Source organism: Amphiura filiformis, chromosome 8 (genome assembly GCF_039555335.1).
Source record: "Amphiura filiformis chromosome 8, Afil_fr2py, whole genome shotgun sequence".
Classification (NCBI taxonomy): Eukaryota; Metazoa; Echinodermata; class Ophiuroidea; order Amphilepidida; family Amphiuridae; genus Amphiura; species Amphiura filiformis.
Genome location: NC_092635.1, coordinates 18570241 through 18596236, shown reverse-complemented (window position 1 = coordinate 18596236; position 25996 = coordinate 18570241). Strand labels below are relative to the sequence as shown.

At 34.8% G+C, this 25996-nt stretch overlaps 2 protein-coding genes and 1 long non-coding RNA gene across 4 annotated transcripts in view; 1 reads left to right on the top strand and 2 right to left on the bottom strand.

Annotated features, from left to right (window-relative positions):
* LOC140159445 (conserved oligomeric Golgi complex subunit 1-like) overlaps nucleotides 1-25996 on the top strand; it is a 177214-nt gene that overhangs the window by 39008 nt on the left and 112210 nt on the right. The window contains exons 23-24 of the mRNA XM_072182923.1: nucleotides 21350-21426; nucleotides 22861-23053. Coding sequence (XP_072039024.1) covers nucleotides 21350-21426; nucleotides 22861-23053 — 270 coding nt within the window. The remainder of the gene's footprint in view (nucleotides 1-21349; nucleotides 21427-22860; nucleotides 23054-25996) is intronic.
* LOC140158743 (uncharacterized) lies at nucleotides 7730-14410 on the bottom strand. Of its 2 annotated transcripts, none has more exons than XR_011859823.1 (3): nucleotides 14170-14410; nucleotides 11397-11599; nucleotides 7730-8743 (listed from the first exon to the last, which is right to left on the bottom strand). It is a non-coding gene; the product is annotated as an uncharacterized lncRNA (long non-coding RNA). The 2 variants fall into 2 exon arrangements; XR_011859822.1 differs by lacking the exon at nucleotides 7730-8743 and adding an exon at nucleotides 10016-10077.
* LOC140158742 (complement C1q tumor necrosis factor-related protein 4-like) lies at nucleotides 14747-20020 on the bottom strand. The gene is made up of 2 exons (XM_072181950.1): nucleotides 19963-20020; nucleotides 14747-16247 (listed from the first exon to the last, which is right to left on the bottom strand). The coding sequence occupies exon 2, from the start codon at nucleotides 16235-16237 to the stop codon at nucleotides 15422-15424; it is 816 nt and encodes a 271-aa protein (XP_072038051.1). The 5' UTR covers nucleotides 16238-16247; nucleotides 19963-20020; the 3' UTR covers nucleotides 14747-15421.

The window sequence follows — 25996 nt, the reverse complement described above, 5'->3', positions numbered from 1 at the left end:
TAAACCAAGTTGCTGTTCAAATTGAACTGGCAAGGGTCTTTGGGTGACAGATCAAATGGAAAAATAAGGGTCTTGGTGAAAGAGCATCATCCGTCCATATCTAGGTATATCAAACACCCAGATTTGGAAGCATTAATAGTGGATCGGTTTTATGCCGTGTGCATGGTCAGGCTGTCGACACAAATAATAGCACCTATTTCTTAAATAAAGTAAGATGACTTTCTTTTTCAAATTAAAAAATATAATATATTTCTTTCTCTCTTTCAGTAACTTTCTTTTAATTTTATTCCACATTTTAACAAAACATTGCTTTGTCTTTTTAGCATGGTTTTGTCTATAAACACTATCCCTCAATATACTCAAACATGTTCAGCATTCAAACATGTCATCCGTCCATATCTAGGTATATCAAACATCATCCGTATCTAGGTATATCAAACACCCAGATTTGGAAGCATTAATAGTGGATCGGTTTTATGCTGTGTGCATGGTCAGGCTGTCGACAGAAATAATACAATAACAATAGCACATATTTCTTACATAAAGTAAGATGACTTTCTTTTTCAAATTAAAAAAATATAATATAATATTTCTTTCTCTCTTTCAGTAACTTTCTTTTAATTTTATTCCACATTTTAACAAAACATTGCTTTGTCTTTTTAGCATGTTTTTGTCTATAAACACTGTCCCTCAATATACTCAAACATGTTCAGCATTCAAACATGTCATCCGTCCATATCTAGGTATATCAAACATCATCCGTCCATATCTAGGTATATCAAACACCCAGATTTGGAAGCATTAATAGTGGATCGGTTTTATGCCGTGTGCATGGTCAGGCTGTCGACACAAATAATAGCACCTATTTCTTAAATAAAGTAAGATGACTTTCTTTTTCAAATTAAAAATATAATATATTTCTTTCTCTCTTTCAGTAACTTTCTTTTAATTTTATTCCACATTTTAACAAAACATTGCTTTGTCTTTTTAGCATGGTTTTGTCTATAAACACTATCCCTCAATATACTCAAACATGTTCAGCATTCAAACATGTCATCCGTCCATATCTAGGTATATCAAACATCATCCGTCCATATCTAGGTATATCAAACACCCAGATTTGGAAGCATTAATAGTGGATCGGTTTTATGCCGTGTGCATGGTCAAGCTGTCGACACAAATAATAGCACCTATTTCTTAAATAAAGTAAGATGACTTTCTTTTTCAAAAAAAAAATATAATATATTTCTTTCTCTCTTTCAGTAACTTTCTTTTAATTTTATTCCACATTTTAACAAAACATTGCTTTGTCTTTTTAGCATGGTTTTGTCTATAAACACTATCCCTCAATATACTCAAACATGTTCAGCATTCAAACATGTCATCCGTCCATATCTAGGTATATCAAACATCATCCGTCCATATCTAGGTATATCAAACACCCAGATTTGGAAGCATTAACAGTGGATCGGTTTTATGCCGTGTGCATGGTCAGGCTGTCGACAGAAATAATACAATAACAATAGCACATATTTCTTACATAAAGTAAGATGACTTTCTTTTTCAAATTAAAAAATATAATATAATTCTTTCTCACTTTCAGTAACTTTCTTTTAATTTTATTCCACATTTAAACATAAACAAAACATTGCTTTGTCTTTTTAGCATGTTTTTGTCTATAAACACTATCCCTCAATATACTCAAACATGGTCAGCATTCAAACATGTCATCCGTCCATATCTAGGTATATCAAACATCATCCGTCCATATCTAGGTATATCAAACACCCAGATTTGGAAGCATTAATAGTGGATCGGTTTTATGCCGTGTGCATGGTCAGGCTGTCGACAGAAATAATAGCACCTATTTCTTACATGAAGTAAGATGACTTTCTTTTTCAAATTAAAAAATATAATATATTTCTTTCTCTCTTTCAGTAACTTTCTTTTAATTTTATTCCACATTTTAACAAAACATTGCTTTGTCTTTTTAGCATGTTTTTGTCTATAAACACTATCCCTCAATATACTCAAACATGTTCAGCATTCAAACATGTCATCCGTCCATATCTAGGTATATCAAACATCATCCGTCCATATCTAGGTATATCAAACACCCAGATTTGGAAGCATTACTAGTGGATCGGTTTTATGCCGTGTGCATGGTCAGGCTGTCGACACAAATAATAGCACCTATTTCTTACATAAAGTAAGATGACTTTCTTTTTCAAATCAAAAAATATAATATATTTCTTTCTCTCTTTCAGCAACTTTCTTTTAATTTTATTCCACATTTTAACAAAATATTGCTTTGTCTTTTTGAGCATGTTTTTGTCTATAAACACTATCCCTCAATATACTCAAACATGTTCAGCATTCAAATTCAAACATGTCATCCGTCCATATCTAGGTATATCAAACATCATCCGTCCATATCTAGGTATATCAAACACCCAGATTTGGAAGCATTAATCATGTTAATAGTGGATCGGTTTTATGCCGTGTGCATGGTCAGGCTGTCGACACAAATAATAGCACCTATTTCTTACATAAAGTAAGATGCCTTTCCTTTTCAAATTAAAAAATATAATATATTTCTTTCTCTCTTTCAGTAACTTTCTTTTAATTTTAACAAAACATTGCTTTGTCTTTTTAGCATGTTTTTGTCTATAAACATTATCCCTCAATATACTCAAACATGTTCAGCATTCAAACATGTCATCCGTCCATATCTAGGTACTGTAAAACCACTTAATTTCGCTAGGGATTTAATTTCGCTAATTTCGCTAGAAGCCTTGATTCGCGAAATTAAATACCCGCAAATTGAACAGTTTTACATTGAATTGTACACATAAATTGCTGGATTAGTGAAATTAAATACCCACAAAAATGGTGATCATTGGCAATTAGCGAAATTAAGTACTAGCGAAATTAAATAGCTTTACGTATATCAAACATCATCCGTCCATATCTAGGTATATCAAACACCCAGATTTGGAAGCATTAATAGTGGATCGGTTTTATGCCGTGTGCATGGTCAGGCTGTCGACACAAATAATAGCACCTATTTCTTACATAAACTAAGATGACTTTCTTTTTCAAATTAAAAAATAATATATTTATATTTGGTTATAATAGTTAAAGAACATTCAAGGCTACTATTAGACATCAAAAATCATTTTCCTAAAATTTTATATTCATTTTGAGGGATCCAAAATGAGCGTTTATTAACGTTTCGACAGTATTTTTTGTGGGACATGAGAGCACCTCAGACCTATCGAATTGCATTCTGAATCTGAAGCATGTCTTTCTGATATCAAATAATTTTCATTTTTAAAAATCACAATATAATACAAATTTTATGACAAATTATAAAAATTTGATATTTTTCAAATTTTGATATAACAGTCCTCGAAGTAAATTATTTAAATCTAATGATATATTCTTAAAGTGTATGTAGCAGGGAGGAAAAGCCGACGGTCAATTGAAAATTTTGACCTTTCATATTGAAGATATGGATTTTTTCCCCAAAAGACCTAATTTTTTTGGTGTTTTGGGAAAAAAGATCCATTATCTTCAAATACGAAAGGTCAAAATTTTCAATTGATCGTCGGCTTTTCATCCCACCTACATACACTTTAAGTATAAATCATCAGATTTATAAAGTTTACTTCAAGTACTGTTAAATATCAAAAATATCAATTTTTAATGATTTGCCATAAATGTGTATTAAATTGCTAATTTCAAAAATCAAGATTATTTGATATCACAGGGTCAGTAAGCAAGCAGGGCGGCCGGGATGCCATGGTCGCCCACTTTTTGAGAAATTTGTTATGTTTTTCTTTATATCTTTATTTCAATATTGGCGTATATTTGTATTTTGACCGCCCCACATTTGTGATGGCCGCCCCACATTTTTCAACCTTGCTGCGGCCCTGTGATATCAGAATGACATTCTTCATATTCAGAATGCAATTCGATATGTCTGATGTGCTCTATTGTCCCAAAATAAATACTGTCCAAACGTTCATACCCCAGCCCTTAAGTTCAGATTTCGGAAATTTCTTAAGATTTCTCAAACGGAAATATATGATATCTCCAGAAGGGAAGGTGGTATGAAGATCAAACAACCACCAAAATGTGTATTTTTACCCACACTATAATGTCATGCCAATAACTCAATTTCAGCCAGAGGTAGACCCTCCCTCGGGTCCGTGGAGAACGACTGGTAATGTGATTACATAGCATTAAAAATCAACGTGGGGAGCGGTCACTGAAATTTAGCGTTCAATATAGGTGTGATTAGTGTAGTGGCATCAATTTGTGTAAAAGAGGAATTGGTTTTGGGCGCTGTGAATTGGTTTTGGGCGCTGTGTATTTAGAATCGGGGGGTGAAGGACTATGGCATATTTTGATAGGCTATTATGTTATTATGTAGGCCTATCGTTTCATTATTCAGGCCGGATCGAACCGAGACTGTGGGACAGTCTAAGCCAGAGGTGGATGTAAGGGCTTTTGCAACAGAGCTCTTCATATGATTGTATTTGGCAATATATGGTCAACCCTGAATTATATCAAATCATATATTTCCTATCTCTATTGAAATGTTTATTGTGTAAACCCTTGTCACAAACGCATTTTTAAGGAAATATAAATTTAATTAAATCTGTTTTGGATGAGTGGCATTTTTTAAATGTGTTAAAATTATTTGATATGAAAACACGAACAAATTAACTATACGATATTTCTAAATTGCCATACTAGTAATTTCAATGTAAGTATTTCCCAGTAATTTCCGATATCAGAGATGCCACCTTTTCTTCTTTTGCCCGAATTCCTTCTTTTATAAAGTCATACTTTCCACACTTTTAGGCATCTTCAGCCCATTTGGGGACTTTTAAAAATCTAAATTTACACATTACAAAAAAGGTCTGTCCACAAAAGTACAAACCAAATCTGTGGCATCGGGGGTCGATGCTTTGCGTCACACGCGAGCGCGACGCGACGCATAAAGAGCGTGGTGCACAAATCGCGCAGCAGTTGGCGTGCCAAGAAGCATTGCACTGAAATATCTATTCTCATACCTCCAGTTTCCGAGGTCTATTTACTTTGTACTTCTATGTGGACAGACTATATTTCAGGCATTTTTTTCCACAAACTGGTTTTTAAGCTTCATATAAATAACTCGTTATTTTTCCTATTCACGCGCACACATAGGTCTTCCATATCTAGGTATATCAAATACCCAGATTTGGAAGCATAGAAAGTGGGTCGGTTTTTGCCGTGTGCTTAGTCAGGCTGTAGCCATTTCATAAGATAATTTAAACATCTTTGTAAAGGGGATAACCTTCTGCATCAAAATTAAAAATAAAATATATTTTTTTCTTATTTTGTTTTCTCTCTTTCAGTGACTTTCTTTCAATTTAATTCCACAAACCATTCCTTCAAGTTGTCTATTTTGCCTGCTTTTTGGATATTTTTGTATAATAGGCCGATATATTAAACAGTTTTGAACTGATTTTCTTTCCTTCATTTGTTTTTTTTTTTTTTTTTTTCATATAAAATCGTGCTAATTATCTGTTTGAAGGCAGAATGAATAGGAAAACCATGTTTGTTTCTTTCTTCATTCATTCGAAGGTCTATAAACATTAACCCTCATACTCAAACATGTTTCACATTTAAACATGTTTACAAAGTGATGACAAGAGTGCGATAATATAGGGGCATTGATTTAATTTTAATCTATAGCTTTTAGCCTTTTATACATGCACATCATATACTTCTAGCAAACACCTACAATGTAAATCCAAACGTTTAGGTTTTAAGCACTTATTTAATCACCCCAGATATGAAGGTGTAACACTTTTAAAACGCAAATGTGTTTATTTCTTCCATGGTGTGTTTACAACCTACACACTCTGCGTAATGGATAAACACATTTAGTGTTGCAGTATTAAACATGTTTAATATCACGAACACTGCACTCAGACACAAATAGACACTAAACCAAACATTCTGTTTAAGTTATCAACACTTTGTTTATTAAAATAAACACACATTGCATTTATTAATTAAACACATGTACATGTAAGTGTTTATCAGGCTGTAATAATTTTTAAACACAGCAAGGTATTTACTTTACCAATACTAAACACAATGTTGAAAATACAGTTGAAATTAAACACATGTACAAAGTACACACATTGGTGTATATACTCTAAACACTTTAAATATTTAGCTATTTCAGTATCAACGTTCATTGAAAAAGATGTTTGACTTATTTAAACACATTTTTTCTTTCTACATGACTTATTAAACATTTTAATACAAATACATAAAATTGATGGATGATATAAACACAAATGTTTAGCAATTTACACATTGTTTACCTTCTAAACATGTTACAGAGTGATAAATGAATGTGTTTAATTGCTAAACAGTTTTTATAATGTTTTGGCAAGTCTACCTCTCAGAAATACTGTAATTGTGAGTTGCCAAAACTTCTTAATTATTCATGCAAGCTATAGTAAATATATAAACATCTCACAAAAGTAACTACCCCCTCCCCTTAAATAACAGCCATTACTCAAAAATGGGCAACTGTATTACAAATCTGTAAAATGTGTTTATTTCTGCACATTTTAACACCTCATTTGTAGCAATTATCTAAATATTGACATCATGGCATACATTTAAATCAATGTAACCCAAGATTTGAAAGTTGCAGTAAATTCTATTGATTTGTATTCAATATAATGGATGGAAATCTCTGTAAAGATATCCCAGAGTGTTTTTGCATTGTTGTTTTTACAAGTGCAATTTTCAAATCTGGACCTCACTACATTAAATTGACCTGTGTTTAATTGAATACCTGAGTGGAAGAAGGACTCAACTCCATTTTACCAAAATGAGTTTATCATATCTTAGAAGACCTGTACCGTTGTCATTGCAACATAGGCCTATATCATTTTGAAGGTATGTTATAATGTAAACTGGCCTCAAAAAGAAACTTATAATTTTTCACATGGTCATATCTTAAAATCCTCTCCATAAAAATGAACAAAAATTGCACACAGGATTACTTCAATACTCTACTCTAAACACATGTCAGTAACCAAGCAGTTGTTCAACTGACACAACAGCAAAATGCACTGACATGGAATACCTTTCTGGACCAAAATTCACATCCCAACAGATTTCCTTTGTTGGGTTCCAATTATTCGCCTGTGAATGTGATCCCGGAAGCTGTTCCGGATGTGTCAGTTGGACAACTGCTTGGTTACTGACATGTGTTTAGAGTAGACTATTGAAGTAATCCTGTGTGCAATTTTTGTTCATTTTTATGCAGAGGATTTTAAGATATGACCTTGTAAAAAATTATAAGTTTCTTTTTGAGGCCAGTTTATAAATGTTCATGTACCAGTACTCAAAAACAGTCTATCTCTTAAAACTTTTCCAAATAGTGTGTTTTTTGTTAGTATCTCAAAAAAAGTGTTGATGGAGTTGGGCTCTTCTTCCACTCAGGTATTCAGTTGTTTTCTGGGCTATCGTATCAAATGAGGTGTTAAAATGCACAGAAATAAATTCTGCTTCCAACGTATTTTACAGATTTGTAATTCAATAGCCTGTTTTTTAATAATGGCCATTATTTAAGGGGGGGTTAGTTGTTTTCTTTAAGATGTTTACAATTGAAATGTAAATGGAGAAGTAATCCAAAAATACTGGGGGGTAAAACATTGATTTTGAGACCATAAAAACATCAGACTTTTTATAGTTTATATACCGGTATAGGCTCAATTATATAGTTTTCAAAAACACTGGAAACTCAAAATTTGTTTTTGGTACACTTTTTGAAATCTAGAAACTTCTAAAAATATATCTTGCATGAACAGTTAAGTTACAAAAAAAACCCCAGTATATCTTAAGGTTAACACAGCCTAAATGTCTGACATGAAATTTTGAATCCATTTCGAAAACTGTTCTGTAATTATTGGTAATTGTCACTTAAATCAACCATTGGTGGGATGAATGTTAGACAGTCGGGTACATGCAGGGACACAATCACCCCATTAAAAAAGTATGACATTGTTCATGATGTTCAATTTGTTCTTCCATAGCCCAGTGCAATTTTTGCCTGCAATACTGTTAAATACCACATGCTTTGTGTGCAATTGACTAATAAAAGTAGAAAATTGTATCTTGATTTAGGACTATAAATAATGAGAACCCATTTTTTTTTGTTGAGGAATTTATCATCATGCAAAGTTTTGGTTTCTCAATATTATAACCCTAAATTATAGGTAATTTTCAGTGACGTTTTCTTAGTCAGGTGACACAAAGCATGCAAAATTTGTATATTTTACACTACACATATTTCAGGCAAAAATGCACACAAGGCTATTCAAGTTCAATGTTGATTTTTTTCAGAGGGTTATCACTCCCCTGTCCCCAGCAGTACACAACAGGTTACAGACTATTACAGGTACTCAAATTGAAACACATAATACAAGATATCAAGTTGACAATTTAAATATAGATTTAAATTATTTGATATTTTTTATACCTGGATAACTGAGAATATACACAAATACATTTACAAGGCAATCAGTTGGAGAAAGGCACCTGCAGAGCTATCCATACACTGTATGTTCACACTATCTCCTACAATGTAGTTGGTTTCGTTGAATATTACAAGATGAGGCAGCTCACCACTCTTCAATGCAGCGTTGATATTTGACACATCCTGTCATAAAAACACAAAAGGAATCATTATAATTCATGTGTAGCCTAAATATTTAAAACCAGGTTATAGGAATTAAATCAGCGCTCGAAATAAAGCGCGCCCTTGTGTCAAATACCCATGAAAGTAGGCGCGGACCCGCAAATTTCCTACGGTACGGGTCCGCGTGACCCATAAAAATTGTACCAAGCAAAGAGCAGAAAATCCTAGTTTTTTTGTTCCACAGGAAAATCTGGTTCACATGATACATCCCGCTCCCTGGGGTACACTTCATTTTTCTTTCCCTTCAAGTTTTCAACCCGGGTTTTCAATTTTCTACAATATACATACTGTGATCGCCGTAGCTAATTCTCTCTCTTGAAATTTCAAAGGCAAGGGTCCGGGGTCGGACCCTTGAAAATTGGTGAGGACCCTTGAAATTTCAAAGGACCCTTGGATTTTTCTTCTTATTTCGAGGCCTGAATTAAATAAATCTTGTTTTTTATTATCTTGCAACATTATATTTTTAATATTAATTGATTAACTTTTAAGTCTTAAAAGACTTCAGAGCAAAAGATATTAACTTGTACAGTGGGAGGATAGAGTGGGCAAAGAAAAGGGAAGGGAGAGAAGAGAGGAGAGCAAAGGACACCTGATTCACAGTTTGGTCCATGTCTAAGTTATCAAAAAGCTCGAAGTCACTTTCTGATTTGACATGTGCATCTAGATAGTTTTTGTTTTGTTTGTTTTCTTTCTTCTTTTGCCTGGATTACTCATTCAGTGGATGTTTTAAGGTATCATATGTTCTTCCATGAGGCCCAGGTGTCACATTAAAATTGTAACACTTTATTGGAGCATTTTATAGTAACACTTTAGTGAAGAAATATTGCATAGCAAATAACTAGCTAAAAAAACCTCAATATGGTATTAATTTGAGGGATTTTGCCCATTTTATACTAAATATATTATATATTGTTATACAAAAAATTCTCGGACAAGCAGCAGTTAGCATCTTGCATGATTGTCGGAAGTTTGTGGTGCTCTGCGTGGATTCAACTTGTATGATGCGACGCATACATGCGCATTTATTGTGCATATTTTACAGTGTATTTTGTGTGTATCACACAAAATTGCATTTAACTGTACATGCACTGTTTGAGATTTTTTTTGTTTCAGTCAGCAGTACAAAAAATGCACACAATTCACAGTTCACTTGAAACAAGGGAATATGGTATGTGATACCAGGTGTACTAACCTCTTTGATGATGATAATAGACTTTGTCTTGTCTCCCTTTCCCGATCCAATATATTGAATATAATGCGGAACACTTCTCCATAGCTTGTATGGCACATATCATCTGTAAATCAAAAAAAAAGAAATTTAGAATGTTTACCTTTACCTTAAGTCTTCTTAAATTTAATATGAATACAATCATCAACCAAACCAATTCAAGACATTGGTGCAAATGCTCAATTTTGTTGCTAAATTGAGTTAGGCATGGTTTTGTATAAGGTTGGTGAGCTATAATACACGCATTGTTGGCACTCATAGAATGAAATAGCAATTTTCTTTGTTTTACCTCATTTGTTTGGCATAATAATTAATTCATCATAAATGTGACTTGTTTTCTGGTATTTTCAGTGACAAAGCCAGCTCAAGCAGTACCGGTACTTGTGTCCTTCAGTTTGTTCATTCGTTTGTACATTCACACTTGCACTGGAAGGTAACCCTTTAGCATTTGTGCAGGGTCTCCTTAAAATGTCTTGCGAATTTGGAATTTACACACATTACCGGTAGTGAATTAAATCCAAATATTTGTGGATTAATTGAAAAATTAAATAACATCATGTTTAGTTCTGTATTACTTATTGACAGTGTAAAAGGTTTTTTCAAAATATTGTACAATTACGAAAATATGACTTTAAGGGCAGAGTAATGGAAGAGAACATGCCCCTTTTCCAACTTCATTATTTCCCAAGTTTAAGTCCAAAGTATATAAAACTTTTGGAATGGAAACAAAAGTCGGGAAGCATTATAGTAAGATCAGATTTAAACAATTTAAATGTTTAGTTTTTGAAGTTCACAACATTGATTTTGAAAATGACCAGATCAACATACAAAATTACGATTTTATATTTTCAGCAAAATTAATACAGAAATAGATCAGCTGAGAAACAATGAAAAGGTCAAACTAAAAAGCCACTAAAAAACTGAATATGACAAAATGTATTTTAGAAATCATTAACATGTATTATATACACATTTAAGTGTTTATTACATTATCAGTTCAGAATATTTTAGATTATAAATTTGATGTCTGTTCTGATAATATAATATATATGCATGTAAGTTTGATGCCTACATTATACAGTATAACTGTATTTTTGAGGTATATCGCATTTGTGATTTGTCTTGAAATTTATTGGGGCAACATAACATTGTTAAAAATACAAGTGTTTCCTGCTACATAATCGGTTGTCTGTGATTTTCAAACCTTTTTGAATGTGAAAAATTACACTTGTATTTCCACTTCTTTTATTATCCTGTCGGAATGACTTGTATACAACATAATATGGGAAGGTGATTTACATCTGACAATGTCATTCAGGCAGGATAATAAATGAAGAAACTGAAAAAAAAACCACCAAAATACTGGTACCGATAATATGTATTTACCATGGCCACACAAACATGTAAATATAGCTCCTTGGTTGCCTCATGTTGGACTCTTGAAGAGAAGCTTCTTCACAATAACATCTAGGTGCTGAGAAGGTGTCCAGTAGAAGAATCACAGTCTGCGACAACACATGTATAAGTAGGCCCTTCATAGTAGTGTTTTGACTGCTGTACACAGTAGATGCATCATATAACCGGCAAGTCTGCAAAAGACAACATAACAAGAATAAATTAGTACTGTATTTTCTTGCCAAGCAAACTGCTGTGTAAAATCACCACTGAACAATAAATAATAATATTATTAGTTATTAGGTGAAGCGGAGGTATGGTACGGGAAATTATCGTGCGCGATGTGTCATACTGGGTGAAGCCGAAGGCTGAACCCAGTATGACACTGAGCGCACAATAATTTTCCGTACCAAACCGACGCTGAACCTAATAACGAATTTATCATACCACTAAGTCATTCTAAATATTGAAATAATTACGTTTTTAAACATTTTAATTCCTGCTAAATAGGAAAAATATTACAAAAATAGATGACTGTTCCGCGTATTACAGGTTGCGTGCATTTTACGCTACCGGTTTACGCGATTCGCCTTTATACGCTTACCTCGCCGTACATGCGTATCGGCCTTGCGAAATACGCTCTCACTGACTAGATATAAAGCGTAAAATACGCACTCACTGACAAGATACGAAAATATATTAGGTTAGCGGTGTTCTTTGATGTTTACCTTAGTGGTATGATAAAAACAAACACCCACTTGTTGTGTCGCGATCGGCTGCGGTGTGAGTGGCATCATGCTTCAGTGAATCCGACTCGATTTTGAATGCAATGATCTCTACTCTCTAGCCTCAAATGTGAACCTAATTGGTGAGCAAATTTGTGACTAGACTTCTCGAGCAAGTTCAGAATGGCAAATTTCAGAAGAAAGCATCATTTGAATAATTACATTTTTTTGTACACAGAAATATCATTTTATTTATATTGAAGATTTAAGCTTGCACTGATCATGACTATAAAACCGGGAGCCTGTAAAAAGGAAGTAAAGCTCACACATTTTCTTTGTCAGGGTTCTTTGTGTACCGGGTTGTGTACAATGTAGTGTGATACTGATACCGTACTTCAATGTAAATGACAAATTATTACAGGCACGACACACTTTTCTTGTTTTAAGCTGTCTGCAAAAGTAACGAGCTTTGGGGCGAGTTTTACAAATTACAATAATTATTTAATTTCTTGGTCGGCATGACGTCACTCACGATCATAGATCGCTTCGTCTCATTGTTTTTTTTTGCCAGGGTTTAGTTGTTCCATCTTGCGCCCTCGGACACAACAAAATTGCTAAATTTATATTTAATTATATTATTTTAATTTTGGATTTTCTCCTTTAAAAAATAACTTTTAATGACTTTTACTTGCTACTTTCTAACATGAATAATATATCAACAATAATGATGAATAAACAAACAGCATAACTGCACTAATATACTATGTGTAAAAGTAAGCATATTAATAAAATAATTAATGTCAACTTCGTCAAAACGGGTTGATAATTAGTTGTGATAGGCCTACTAAATAAAGAAAATAATAGATAATTAATAATTAAAAGTCACCTTGTCCTATTTTTTAAATCATGAACAGTAAACTCAGAATCAATTGTGAAGGGCCTAAGCATAAAAGGAGTATTTCCGATTTCGTGATCCTAGCATCCTCTTTTTACGACATTTTCCAGTAGATATCCATGAAAAAAGCTTATTCCCAAAATGTCAGTTGATTCCGATTATGCATGATTATGTGTATATACTGCTCCATAGACAATGTGTTGTAATTTTGTTCTGGAATACCAGAACGAAATTCAAATTTCAAGATATCTTTGCTAAACGAATTAATCTGCAAGAAATATTTTGTACATAATAAACATAAATGTAACCAGAGGTTTCCAGTGATATATAAATCTCAACTTTTTTTGAGAAAAGTTGGGGGATGATGCTGTGCTGGGGGATCACACAGCCTCATTTTGTGATCCACGTACAGCCTCATCCCCCACTTCTCTCAAAAAAAGTTGAGATTTTTATACCACTGGATACCTCTGGCTACATAATGTTTATGTACGAATATTTCTTGCAGATTAATTCGCTTATAGCCAAAATATTAAATTCTTGATCATGAGAGCCAACTTTGGTACGCACAGTTATTTGCGTCGGGCGTAGTCTACGCAAAGACCGGCGCTTACGGCACAAACACAGCTTTTGAGAATTGACCAATCACACGATCGTTGCTAGGCAAGGTCAAGATTCGGTCATGCAGGTCGCGCGATTGTGTTATTCTATGAAAAGTATGCTGACACAGAAGGTACATCCTCTCATGATCGAGAAATTGTTATTTTGGCTATAGCAAAAATATTGCCAAATTTGAATTTCGTTCTGGTATACCAGAACGAAATTACAACAGTGGCCAATGCCATGAGCAGTGACGTACACATAATCATGTTTAACTCGCAAACGCAAAATCGGAATCAACAAAACTTATGGGAATAAGCTTTTTTCGTGGATATCTACTGAAAAATATCATAACTTAGAAGATGCTAGGCTACCACTCAGGATCACGAAATGAAGTGTTAACGTGTTATTGTAAAAATTAAAGAAAGATATTAAAAGTTGATATTTAATTGTTCGATATGGGATAACATTTTTACTGTTTGGGTTCACTTTGCATAATTATTTATGAATTAGTACTCAATTAGATCATAAAAATATTGGAACTTACGTCGTCGTTGGGTTCTCATCGGCAGAGCATTGGCCATTGGCATTGCAGGGTGAGTCAGTCATTCAGTAAGCTTACAACATGTATGCTAACGCCTTGGCTTTGGTTGTTGAAACACGGAACTTGCGATAAAGAAACCGCATTCTTTTTCTTCCCTTTTGACAATAGTACTACACCGTCCGTGATCATGATACAATTTAATTTTACCTGGTAACTTCGGCTTGAGGAGTAATAAATTATAAATTGATATCATGATATGATATTTTTAAATTTGAACTTTAAAAATACGGAAATCGTCTCGTTGTTTTCATAAATGCAGCTCGTATGAATTGTCGCCAGATATGGTGAGGGCGCTATCACTCTCATTTGGCAGAATTCCTCGATTTGAGAGTAACTCTCAAACGAGCTATTTTATGGATTTGAGAGACTCTCATATTGGACAATTCTTCGATCTGTGAGTACTCTCAAATGAGGGTTTTCCTGGATTTGAGAGACTCTCAAACTGGACATTTCATCGATTTGAGTGCTCTCAAAGCAACTCTCAGATCGAGGAATTCCTTTGCTCACATAACTCTAATATTTTCATTATTTTTAGTAATTGTGTTCCCTTAGCCGACTTGAGAGAAGGAATAATTGATTGTGATCATACAATTAACAGTACACAGAATACAAAGTTAAAACTCTGTTTAGTGATTCATTATCACATATTTGTCCAAATCCAACACAAGGCAGCCATTGTACAATGATATTGTTGGACTCACATAATGATAATATGATAGCTGCCTTGAATAAAATGCATATTTTTATAGGTCAAAATATCTTGTTTGTGCTTTGCTTCTCAGAATGATATGGTAAACTCAGCACAATATAGGATTTGAACATGCATGACAGTATAAAAAAGAACCCTGACCTCAATGAATTGCTTTTCCTGTTTACTGAGGAAATAACTGTTATATGCAGTGATGATTAGTCCAACTTCAAATAAACATTTTGTTCCGATATGACAATAACTGATGAATGGATAATCTGTCAGGCAACAGGTATAGATATATTGTTTTTTATATTGTCACTACAAATTCAAATACTTTGGCCATCTTATCAATAGCTAAGTTCAACAGAGCCTGTGATCATGAACATCCTTAAAGCTATTAGTTTTTTCTTCCGAATCAATACTTTCCCAATATTGAGCATGTCCAATACCAGATCAGATTCTTAGCTTTTCTCTTCAAAGAATTTGACACTTCACTGATAATGATTATTCACCATAGAGTAAGAAGCCAGAAAATGATGTCATTTTAGCACTATCACTGTACACTGTACCACGCTGAAACCTAAGCCAAACCTGTTCTCCAGCTGACAACTGAATTATGGCTGTGTTACCAGACTGATAGTAATTGTTGCTGGTAGTATCCCTAGTAAATGCACTTACAATCCTATTCCTGTCTTTCACAAGCTCAATCCAAGTGTCAGAAGTGTGAATATTTAGTGAGAATGTAAATACGTAAGTTCCAGGTATCACACATGTGAAAAAGCCAGTATTCATATCATAATGAGACCCTATGTTTGTTTGCTCATGGTTAAAAGTCAATACTGCATTTGAGTTTCCTGTTTGTGAGGTTGTTTTATAAACAAAGAATGCCGATTGTCTCTCTTGGAGTGATGAGTCCCCTCGATCCCCCTTTGGTCCAATTGGCCCTGGTTGTCCATCTGCTCCTGGTTGGCCATCAGCACCTAATCTTCCATCCAATCCCCTTGGTCCCGTTTTCCCAGACAAGCCCCGTAAACCTGGCTCTCCCTGAGGGCCAGCTGGGCCCCTTTCTCCAACAGCACCAGTTTCTCCAACTGCCCCAGTTTCTCCAACTTCTCCCTTCATTCCAGCTTCTCCTTTCAAGCCGTCTCTGCCATGCAAGCCGTTAGACCCCGATGACCCCGGCACACCAGGGACCCCTGGCAGACCTGCTTGGCCTTGGCAACATGAGTTACATGAGTTAGGTTGACTTCCATCTGGTGTATTCTGTGCATTAAAGATGTGGAAGATGGAAATCAAGATTAGAAGCCACAACACTGCCATCTCAGAAAACCTGTAAAAATAGACAGAAAGAAATGCAAATAAATAATTTGATTTACTTAGATATATCAATAGCCACTGCACCCATTTTCCAATTTCTAACTAGATGGTTTAACAACATTAACTTGTCAATATATAAATGGAACTGACTGATTTGAATAAGTAAGAATATGTGACAAAAACAACGGAACCAAGCTAATAGCAATCTTGATCACATGTATTTTTGTTTCCTTTTGATATTTGAGATTTGCATGGTATTTTGGACAATACTTGGTTTTACAAGGGACAGTCAATATATTTCCACAACTATTATTTATCTCTGCTTAAGGGGGTACTACACCCATTGTATTTTTTATGCGGTTTTTTGCATTTTGTGAAGAAATAAGAAAACAAAATTGGACAAAGTGGGTATGCAAAATGAAGGGGCAAATCTTCTCGTTCTGTTGGTGGCATCGGTATTAATGTAGCTTACATGCTTTTAAGGTAGAAGCCAAAAAGAGGTACATGACTGATGTACCTCTTTTTGGCTTCTACCTTGAAAAGCATGTAAGCTACATTGATATCGATGCCACCAAAAGATCGAGAAGATTTGCCCCTTCATTTTGCATACCACTTTGTCCATTTTTTTTTCTTATTTTTTTCAAAAATGCAAAAAACACACAAAAAATGCAATGGGTGTAGTACCCCTTAAGCATGACCTTGATGACTATTACTTATGATAAATACAAGTTTGTGCTTTTGTCTTTCAAAACACATAACCGTTATTATTAGAGCACTTCGAATTACGTAATCTCATTTGCATCAAGTCATTGCTATATGTACACTGACAATTATGAAATGTGTAATAAAAAGAAGCAGAAGTAAGTCCCAAAGCAGTTTGCAAGCCCTGTTTTTGGTATGAGGTAATCTGAGTATATTCACTTGATAATTGTGAAAGAAGAAATGTATCCATTAACCCTAACCCTACCCGTGGTTTTTGTGCTATCGGAAGGGAAAGAAGGAACGAAAAAGGAGAGAAGATGAGGAAGAAAGTCACTTGGCACCCCCGGGATTCGAACCTCGGACCCCTCGCATGCCACGCAGAAGATCCCCAGCATGTAGCTACACAGGTGACGTTGGCCCGCCAACGCATTCCCTGGGTATATATGACTTGGTCTGATTGCGTCATCAAGTCCCGTGGAATCCATGCACGCAGAGCGGTTTTAATAGTGAGCTTTAGTGAGTCCTAGTTGGGTTAGGGTTAAGGAGGCATATAGGAAAAACATGCATATAGCTTAACCCTAACCCTACCCGTGGTTTTTGTGCTATCGGAAGGGAAAGAAGGAACGAAAAAGGAGAGAAGATGAGGAAGAAAGTCACTTGGCACCCCCGGGATTCGAACCTCGGACCCCTCGCATGCCACACAGAAGATCCCCAGCATGTAGCTACACATGACGTTGGCCCGGCCAACGATTCCCTGGGTATATATGACTTGGTCTGATTGCGTCATCAAGTCCTGTGGAATCCATGCACGCAGAGCCGCTTTAATAGTGAGCTTTAGTGAGTCCTAGTTGGGTTAGGGTTAACAGATGAGGAAAGGGACTGTCTTTGAAATTAATTAACAATAGGCCTTAACGACAAACAAAAATGGTGTGAAAATCATAAGAGGCGAGCACATAAGGTGGAAACAAGAATCAAAATTACTTCCAGAATGAAACAAAAACAAAAAATTATTATTATTGGTATGGTATGAAAGGTCATAGTCAGGACAGTAGAAATTGTTGCCAAAAAAATAAATAAATATGCGCATGCGTGGATGGTATATATGATCAAAAGTACCAAAAATGTATGAAAAAAGGAGAATTTAGGCAAAAAGCACTAAAAATTTTACTAAATACAATGTTGCGGAACAGTAAGCGTGTGAGTGAGTTGCTATACTGTGTCTCATTTTAAAATTAAACAAACCTTTTGAAATTCAATTTTTTTTTCAATCTAGAGCCTCTCTACATGTATGGTGTGCTACTTCAATTACATAAACATGACCTTTTGAAAACAAGTTTAATGTTAAGTCTCATATTTTACCAAAGGCAGTCCCAGAACCTAGTGTTTATTCCTGCCCAAAACTAGACATATGCATCATGTAGTTTAGCTGTTCTCTGACGTTTTAAACATGGCCTTTGCTGTAATTTAAATGGCCTGCCTTTTTGTGTGATTTGGCAGTGTCCCTAGTTTATTGATTTGATTTTAATTCTGTTACGTAATCAAGTACGGTATATGGTATCATTTATACATATGTGGTTAGAAAAAATAAAATATCATCTTCAGTGGTTATTACTACAGTCTATATATTCCATCAAAATATTCAATATATGGGGTCAAAGGTCAATGTCATTACATACTGACCGACCCTTTTTAAAACAAACAAAAAATCATTCAGTTGAATGAAAGAACGCAGCTCGGTATAGGTTCATTCTCCTAGTCTACCAACACATAGGCCTAACCACTGTAACCAGGATCAGCCCCAAGTAACATTCAGGTAACCTGAGATATTTAGGTATCTAGTTCCTTGTCCAAGGGAATTTCAAGCTACCGCAATTATTATCACTAGAACATTTTTTTTCAACCTCACTGGGTCTCGAACTCTGGACATCTTGCACTGAAGTGCATAAAAAAATAACACTAATGCTATATGGTACAACACGATATAACACTAATGGAAAGAAATGTACAAATATTTGGTGTTTCACATCAGACAAGTTACAAGCTCTAATGACGTCAGGACGTAAACAATGTACAGGTCATTAATAATAATTATGTAAAGCCAAATGTGGAGGTATCCAAAAGTAGGCTAATTAGAAGTTCAATGAATTTGAATACGATCCTGGTATCCCAAATTATGTAAATGAATTGAAGGAGGTTATGTGAACATGTACAGTAGATCAACTTTTGCGGCAAAAAAAAAGGAAATTTGACTTTTTTCTCACCTGGGGGGCACAAAAGGTAACCACAACCAATAGTAGAGCAACATCCAAGAGGTCAGGTGTACACTCATTCTGCTTTATATTAGCATGGAATGACCCGTTGAATTTGGGCACCATCTTGGACTCAAGTACACTTTTGGTATGGCCTCTGGATTTATTTTGATCATCATGGTTCAATGAACATACAAGCACCTTTGAAGTGTTAGTACTTGTATACTATTTTCATATGAATTACTATAAAACATATGATCTAAAATTAACCAGATTACATCTAGGTATCACCATATGAGCCTACAGTTAATGTAAGTTCATCACAGAAAATTATGGGTACGTAAACCAATGGGGGATGGGAGGATTGGTCATTGACAGGGATATCATGCATGACTATAAAGTCTCAAAAAGCACCCTGAACAAGTATTTCCAAGGTCTGATGACAAGAGTGCAATGCAAGTATTGGCATTATTTTTTATCCCCTTTAGAAGCAAGTAAATCAGTCATTTTCTAAAACCCTTCATAGTAACTAGAAAAACACAAATTTGAAAAGGTGAGAACTTTTATTCTTTATGCCATGCTACGTTTTTCTAAAATACCCTAAATGCAGATTTCTTGATGTACGATTCATTCATGATGCTTTGGTCACCCCTGGAGAGTGATAAGTGGACCCCCCTGGGGTAAGCCACTACAAGGTCTTTTAAATTTTTGGATATCTAAACTAGAAATGAAATCTAAATCCCTTTGTGGTAGTTGAACTCTAGACAATGTACTCACCAGATTATTCTACAGGTGTAAGAGGCTGGTCTGCTTTCCTACTATGAATGGTAAAAACTGATGTAGTCCTTCCAAAACACAGGTTTTATATTCCAAAGCAGCTGAATACTATATACAATATTGATGCAAATTATTGTTGGATAATTGTAGAAAACTTTTAGCTACATTGCTATATAGTCCTGTTGCATTTAATTCCAGACACAAAGTATGGACCAACTTGTGATGCCATATAGTTTATATGTACATAGACTACGCCTTTCAATAAGTTTGAGGTTGAAGTGCAGCCTGTGCTAGCCATATTTGGAGAAATACAGAAGACATCTTCAAATCGCTTAGAAATTGAAATCATGCTTGAGTTGAGTTGTCATATATATGTGACTAAATTTGGTGTTACAGCATGCTCACAAGATGTAAACAAAGAATTTCTCATTTGGATAACTTCCAAGATATCATTCACTGCATGAGATTATGATTTAAGCAGAAGGTCTGATTGATGTAAACATCTTCTGATGCACTAACTAGCCTTGAATTATCACTATCTTGATAATGATATATTATTGCAAAATTAACTCCTCTTACAAAAACAAAATGGACGATGATCTGTTTTTCATCACATTTTGTATTTGCTGAAAATTTACATTATCCATTGTTTCTATTTTGATCTCGGAGAGAAAGATTTGTTAACTGTCAATGATCCACAACATATATAGCAGCCAGTGAATAAAGATTCCTGTGACAATCTAGAAATTGAAATAGAACCATTTATTTACAAATCTATAATTGTCAATTAGTTAAGCTGTTTTGCATATCAGATGGTAATTTCAAATCAAAAAACCACAAGATAGAACTGAACATGGGGCGGCATAAAGGTATGATTAATTGTATATGCTACTCTATCCATCACTGCCTTGTTGAATGCTACAACAGAACAGAACAGATAGTAAAGTTTCACCCATAACTGCCAATTATATGCCGCTTCAGTCATTGATGAAAACAGCAATATTTGAATTAATGCTGTAAGAATATTTAATTACATGCATTTTAATGCGAATTGCCATGTGTCTTTCAAATTTGGTTAAATTATGTCTTTTTATTGTTAATCAATATATAAACACACTATGGATGGTATGTGATAGCACATTCAGACGATAAGTCGGCAGGAAACTCTTGTTTCATCACCTTATTAATTTATTAGCACTCTATCAAACAAGCCTATCTATGAGGAATCGGTTTTCTAATACTCGTACCCAACATTTTGAGGTCAGCTCTTGGGCTATAATGGAGTTAAGTGAATTGTGCCAATGGAAATGAGAACCTCTTGGCTGAAGTAAGGTCTAATTCAAATTATGATTTATTTATGATATTGTATTTCTATTATCTGTTGCAGGGTTCTTGGTATGTGCAATCTCTACTGTATGGTCTGTGTGAAGAAATCAACAGGGTTGGTGGACATGCTCTGTCAAGGTAAGAAGGATTGATTGTCTTGGTGCAGAAATTGGGATCCAATCATGTTTCACCATGGTTCATCACCGTTTAACAATGATGCGTCCGTGTTTTCTATGTGGTTTACTTCGTGAGGGTAGCTTTAGCTGGCAAAGTTAACCATGCAGACGCACCGGACGCAAGTTGTAATTCAGTGATGAAAAACAGTGTAACATAACATGAATCCCTTTCAACAATGAAAACAAGCTAAAGATTGTCTAATTCACATGATTATTTCATTACGACTGTCCGTTAGTCATTGCCACTCAACTTTACAAGAAGATAGGTGGTATCTCTGTTGATATCGGCAATAAAACTGAAGAATAGAGCGGCAATGATTAGCTGCTCCCTCCAAAAATACAGAAGTCAACAGAGCGTGTTTACGCATGCAAAGTTCTAGGCATGACGAATTTTACGCGCTCACGCGTAATGCGTTCACGTTATTTTGCGTTTACGTGTCGTATACGCTCAGGAAAAGTGTGGATTCGTCACCGAACAACACTTGGCTCCTGTACAAAGGTATATAGTTTGATCAGCTCATAATCGGCGTGCCTTATAACATCGCAGATTAATATCAATATATTTTACTTGGTAAATTGTCATGTGAAACCTCGCCAGAAGTATTACAAATTAATATTTGAAGTGATATACTTTGACAACTTTCTTTTAACATACAAAATATAGACCAGGCAGATCAATAATATCCTTCTTAACGTGGATCTACTTTTCAGCGTAGTGGTAAAAGCCTAATAATTCCCACCAATTACGAGCTGATCAAAGTATAGGAAGGGTTGTTGAAAGAACAAATTAGTTTAGCATACAAATGAAATGAGCATAGGGGTGCAATGTTTGAGATGATACAATTATAGAGTTACAGCAATTGTTACCCTTCGATTTTTGAAGAAGGATGTCCATAGTTGGCAGTGGTGATACAAACCCACCCGTTTTATTTTATAACCTTTATACCAAAACTCCGAAACCCACCCTTTCTAAGCGTGGTTACTAATCATAGATAAGTGCTTATGATGGTCCAGGAGGTGCAGATTTGCATCCAAAGAGAATTACATATTGATGTTTTAGATGACCAAACACTACAGAATGGGATTTCAATGTTTTTTGTGTTTCATTGTAACAGTGTCATTCAATCGGAAATTACAGTAAGCTTTGAGATAGCAATTGTTGACTTCTAAACCCACCCTTTTTATCAGTGACCACCCTTTATATTTGGACACGTATTTTAACCAGAAATTTTTCAAACCCACCCTTTTAAGCATTTTGTGGACCTCTCAAACCCACCCTTTCTAAAATGTGGGTTACCAACAGTGATGTAACATGTGGTGTTATAGTGATGAGATGGTTGTTGGTGGTCAGCATTTTAAAAAGTTAATCGTTCTTTTATCAATTTTGTGTATTTAGATCAGCAATATCAAACCTAGTCAGCAATACCAGCTCTGGATTGGTAGTTTTGTACGAAGACCTTGTGAAAGAGAAAAGTACTGAAGGTAGCAAGAGACTAGCAGTATCTCAGTCTCAGGCTCTACAGATGCTCTTTGACCTGAGGTTTATCACTGTTATCATGTCGGGAAGGAATGAGGAGTCAAAGTCTCAGGTAACTTTAGTAACTGGCAATGTTTGTTTTTTTGTTACATTGAGCTATATTAGTTGGGAAGTTGTATGAAGTTTTCCCAAAATGTGTGATATATTTGGGTGCAAAAAAAAAAAGAAATTTGATTGATGTTTTCTACTCTTGAAAATCCGTAGCTATAAATTTGGAAACCTGCGCTAGCTTCTGAATTTGCCATTTTGAGCTTGCCAATATTGATCACTGGCACCATTGGTTAACTCAGTGAAATTGTTAATGTAAAATATTCAGAACTGAACATGCTGATTTGCTGAACAAGCGGACATAACAGCATACAGCACGCTAGCAGTGGTCGGGAAAAGTTGATGATGAGAAATTAAAAAGAAAATGTTGGAAATGGTGATAAAGTACTTCTGGAGATCTGACATAATTATGACATATGACATAATTTGTTTTTTCTATACACATTTCTGTGGCTGAAGTATGAATTATAGGGAGGTAGGCTGCCCTGCCCTGCCCTGATTTGTGCATCAAGGTTGATTGATTGATTTTATTCGATTAAAATTCAACATAAAATTACAGCAAAAACAGAATATACAATATAACTTTAAATTACAAATACAATGTATCAAACAATGTTGAATTAAAATCTTGGATTACCCAAGAAAGCCTCCAAAAGGGGGCTTATTTCCATTGGGGTCCAATTATAAAAACATATATTATATAATAAGAAAAGCACACTAAATTCAATACAGAATCAAGAAACAATCTATATACATATTTAAAGAGAAATTGAAAAATAAGGATATATAAAAACACTAAAAAAATACCATGAAATTATGAATTGATTTCACTTAGGTAGGTCTTTATTGCACTTTTAAAACAATTCTGATTTTTGATGGATTTGATATGATTTGGGAGTGAATTCCAATCTTGGATAGAGGTAAAATAAAAAGTATTGCACGCTTGACTTTTGGTACGGGAAGAATAAAATTAAACTCACTGGAGCAGTGTTATAGCCATGTATATCAGAAAAGAGTTTGAAATTGTCTGAAAGATAAGAAACTGAGGTGCCATTAAAAATTTTAAAAACATGATTCATTTTAAGTTGAGTAACCCGATCTTTTACATAAAGCATGCGCAGTCTGTCAAGTTCCTGTTGCCCTATATGTGTCTGGGAGTCTAGGTTCAGGATGAATCTGACCATTTTGTTTTGTATAATTTGGAGTTTATTTTTGAGTTTTTGAGAGAGACCCGAGTACCAGGAAGTGCATGAATAGTCAAAATGACATTGGATGAGGGCAGAACACAATGTTTTACGCGATTTTCATTCAGAAACGAACCTTGTCTGTATAAAAATTTAAGCCTGGCACTAGATTTTTTAATGTTTTTTAAGGCAATTTCATCGCTAAGACAAGCATTGATCCAGAGAAATACTCAGGTACTTGACAGAATGCGCACATTTAATAACTTCATCATTACATTTAACCACAAAATCAGTAGCTTTATTGAGTTTTTGTTTAGTACCAAAGAGGATGGATTCGGTTTTGCCAAGATGAAGGGAAAGCTTGTTGTCAGTTAACCACTCTCTACATGAATCGAGTTCTTTGCTAAGGGATTTACCAATTTCGCTAGGATCCTTACCAGAAATGAGGAGAGCACTGTCATCAGCATACAAAAGTAGTTTACAATTAATACTCATTGGCATATCGTTTACATAACATAAAAACAAAAGTGGGCCCAAAATACTTCCCTGCGGGACTCCACATGAGATGTTTAGAGGATCAGACTCACATCATTGACACTAACGATTTGCTGCCTATTTGAAAGATCTGAACGGAACCATGATGAAGAACCAATGCCCATAGCGATAAGTTTATGACATAATATATCATGGTTCACTGTGTCAAAGGCCTTTTGTAGGTCCAATAACACCATACCAGTATAATTGCCTTGAGAAGTTTGAGTGCGAATGTAATCAGTAAGATGGATGAGACAAGTATCTGTGGAGCATGATCCTCTAAAACCAGATTGGTAATCATAAAGCAATTTCTTCTCCCTCAAGTAAGATTCAACTTGGACATATACAGCTCTTTCCAAGATTTTAGATGTGACACTGAGTATACTGACGGGTCTGTAGTTTCCAACATCAGTTCTGCTATTCTTTTTAAACAAGGGCTTGACACGAGCCAATTTGAAATCGTTGGGAACTGTATTAGTGGTGATGGAAAGATTGACAATATGTGTTATTGGTTCAACAAGCACACAAGCACCATCCTTCAAAAATCTAGAAGGAATATCATCAATTCCAGTACTTTTACTTGCATTAAGTTTGCTAAGTTCTTTTAAAACAAATTCCTTAGTAACATGAGAAAGTATCAAGTTATCTGGTTGCACGCCTTGATCTTTGTAATAATCAGAGAGAGCTTTTGAGTCAGCACAGAATGTATTAAGTAGATGGCGGGAGTTTTTTACAAGCTCTGAAGCTATGGTGGTATAAAACATATTAATGTGATTAGCAATTTTGTCTGAGTCAAAACACATTGTACCATTAATATCAAGAACAACTTTATTTTTTACCTTTGACTTGGTACTATAGCCAAGAGATTTGAGTTGTTGCCATAATCTCTTAGAATCATTTTTATACTCATCAATTTTGTCTCTGAAGTAAACAGACTTCGCCTTTTTAACCTCTCGTTGAACTTTGTTTCTTATTCTACGGTACTCAGTGAACAATTCAGGTTTCTGTTCATTCTTAAATCTGTGGAGTAATTGATCTCTTTCTTCTGCACAGGTTCGACTCCCTGCAGTTCCATATTAGGTGAAGGTGGCTGACAATCCTTGGCCATCCTTGCAGGGTTTCCCGGGTGCTCCGTTTTTCTTTTTCTTCTTGCATTCTAAAAATGGGGCAGCCAGTGGGACTTTGCAGTTACAAACCGACCCGTTGCATTTTTATAATTGATGTTTTGC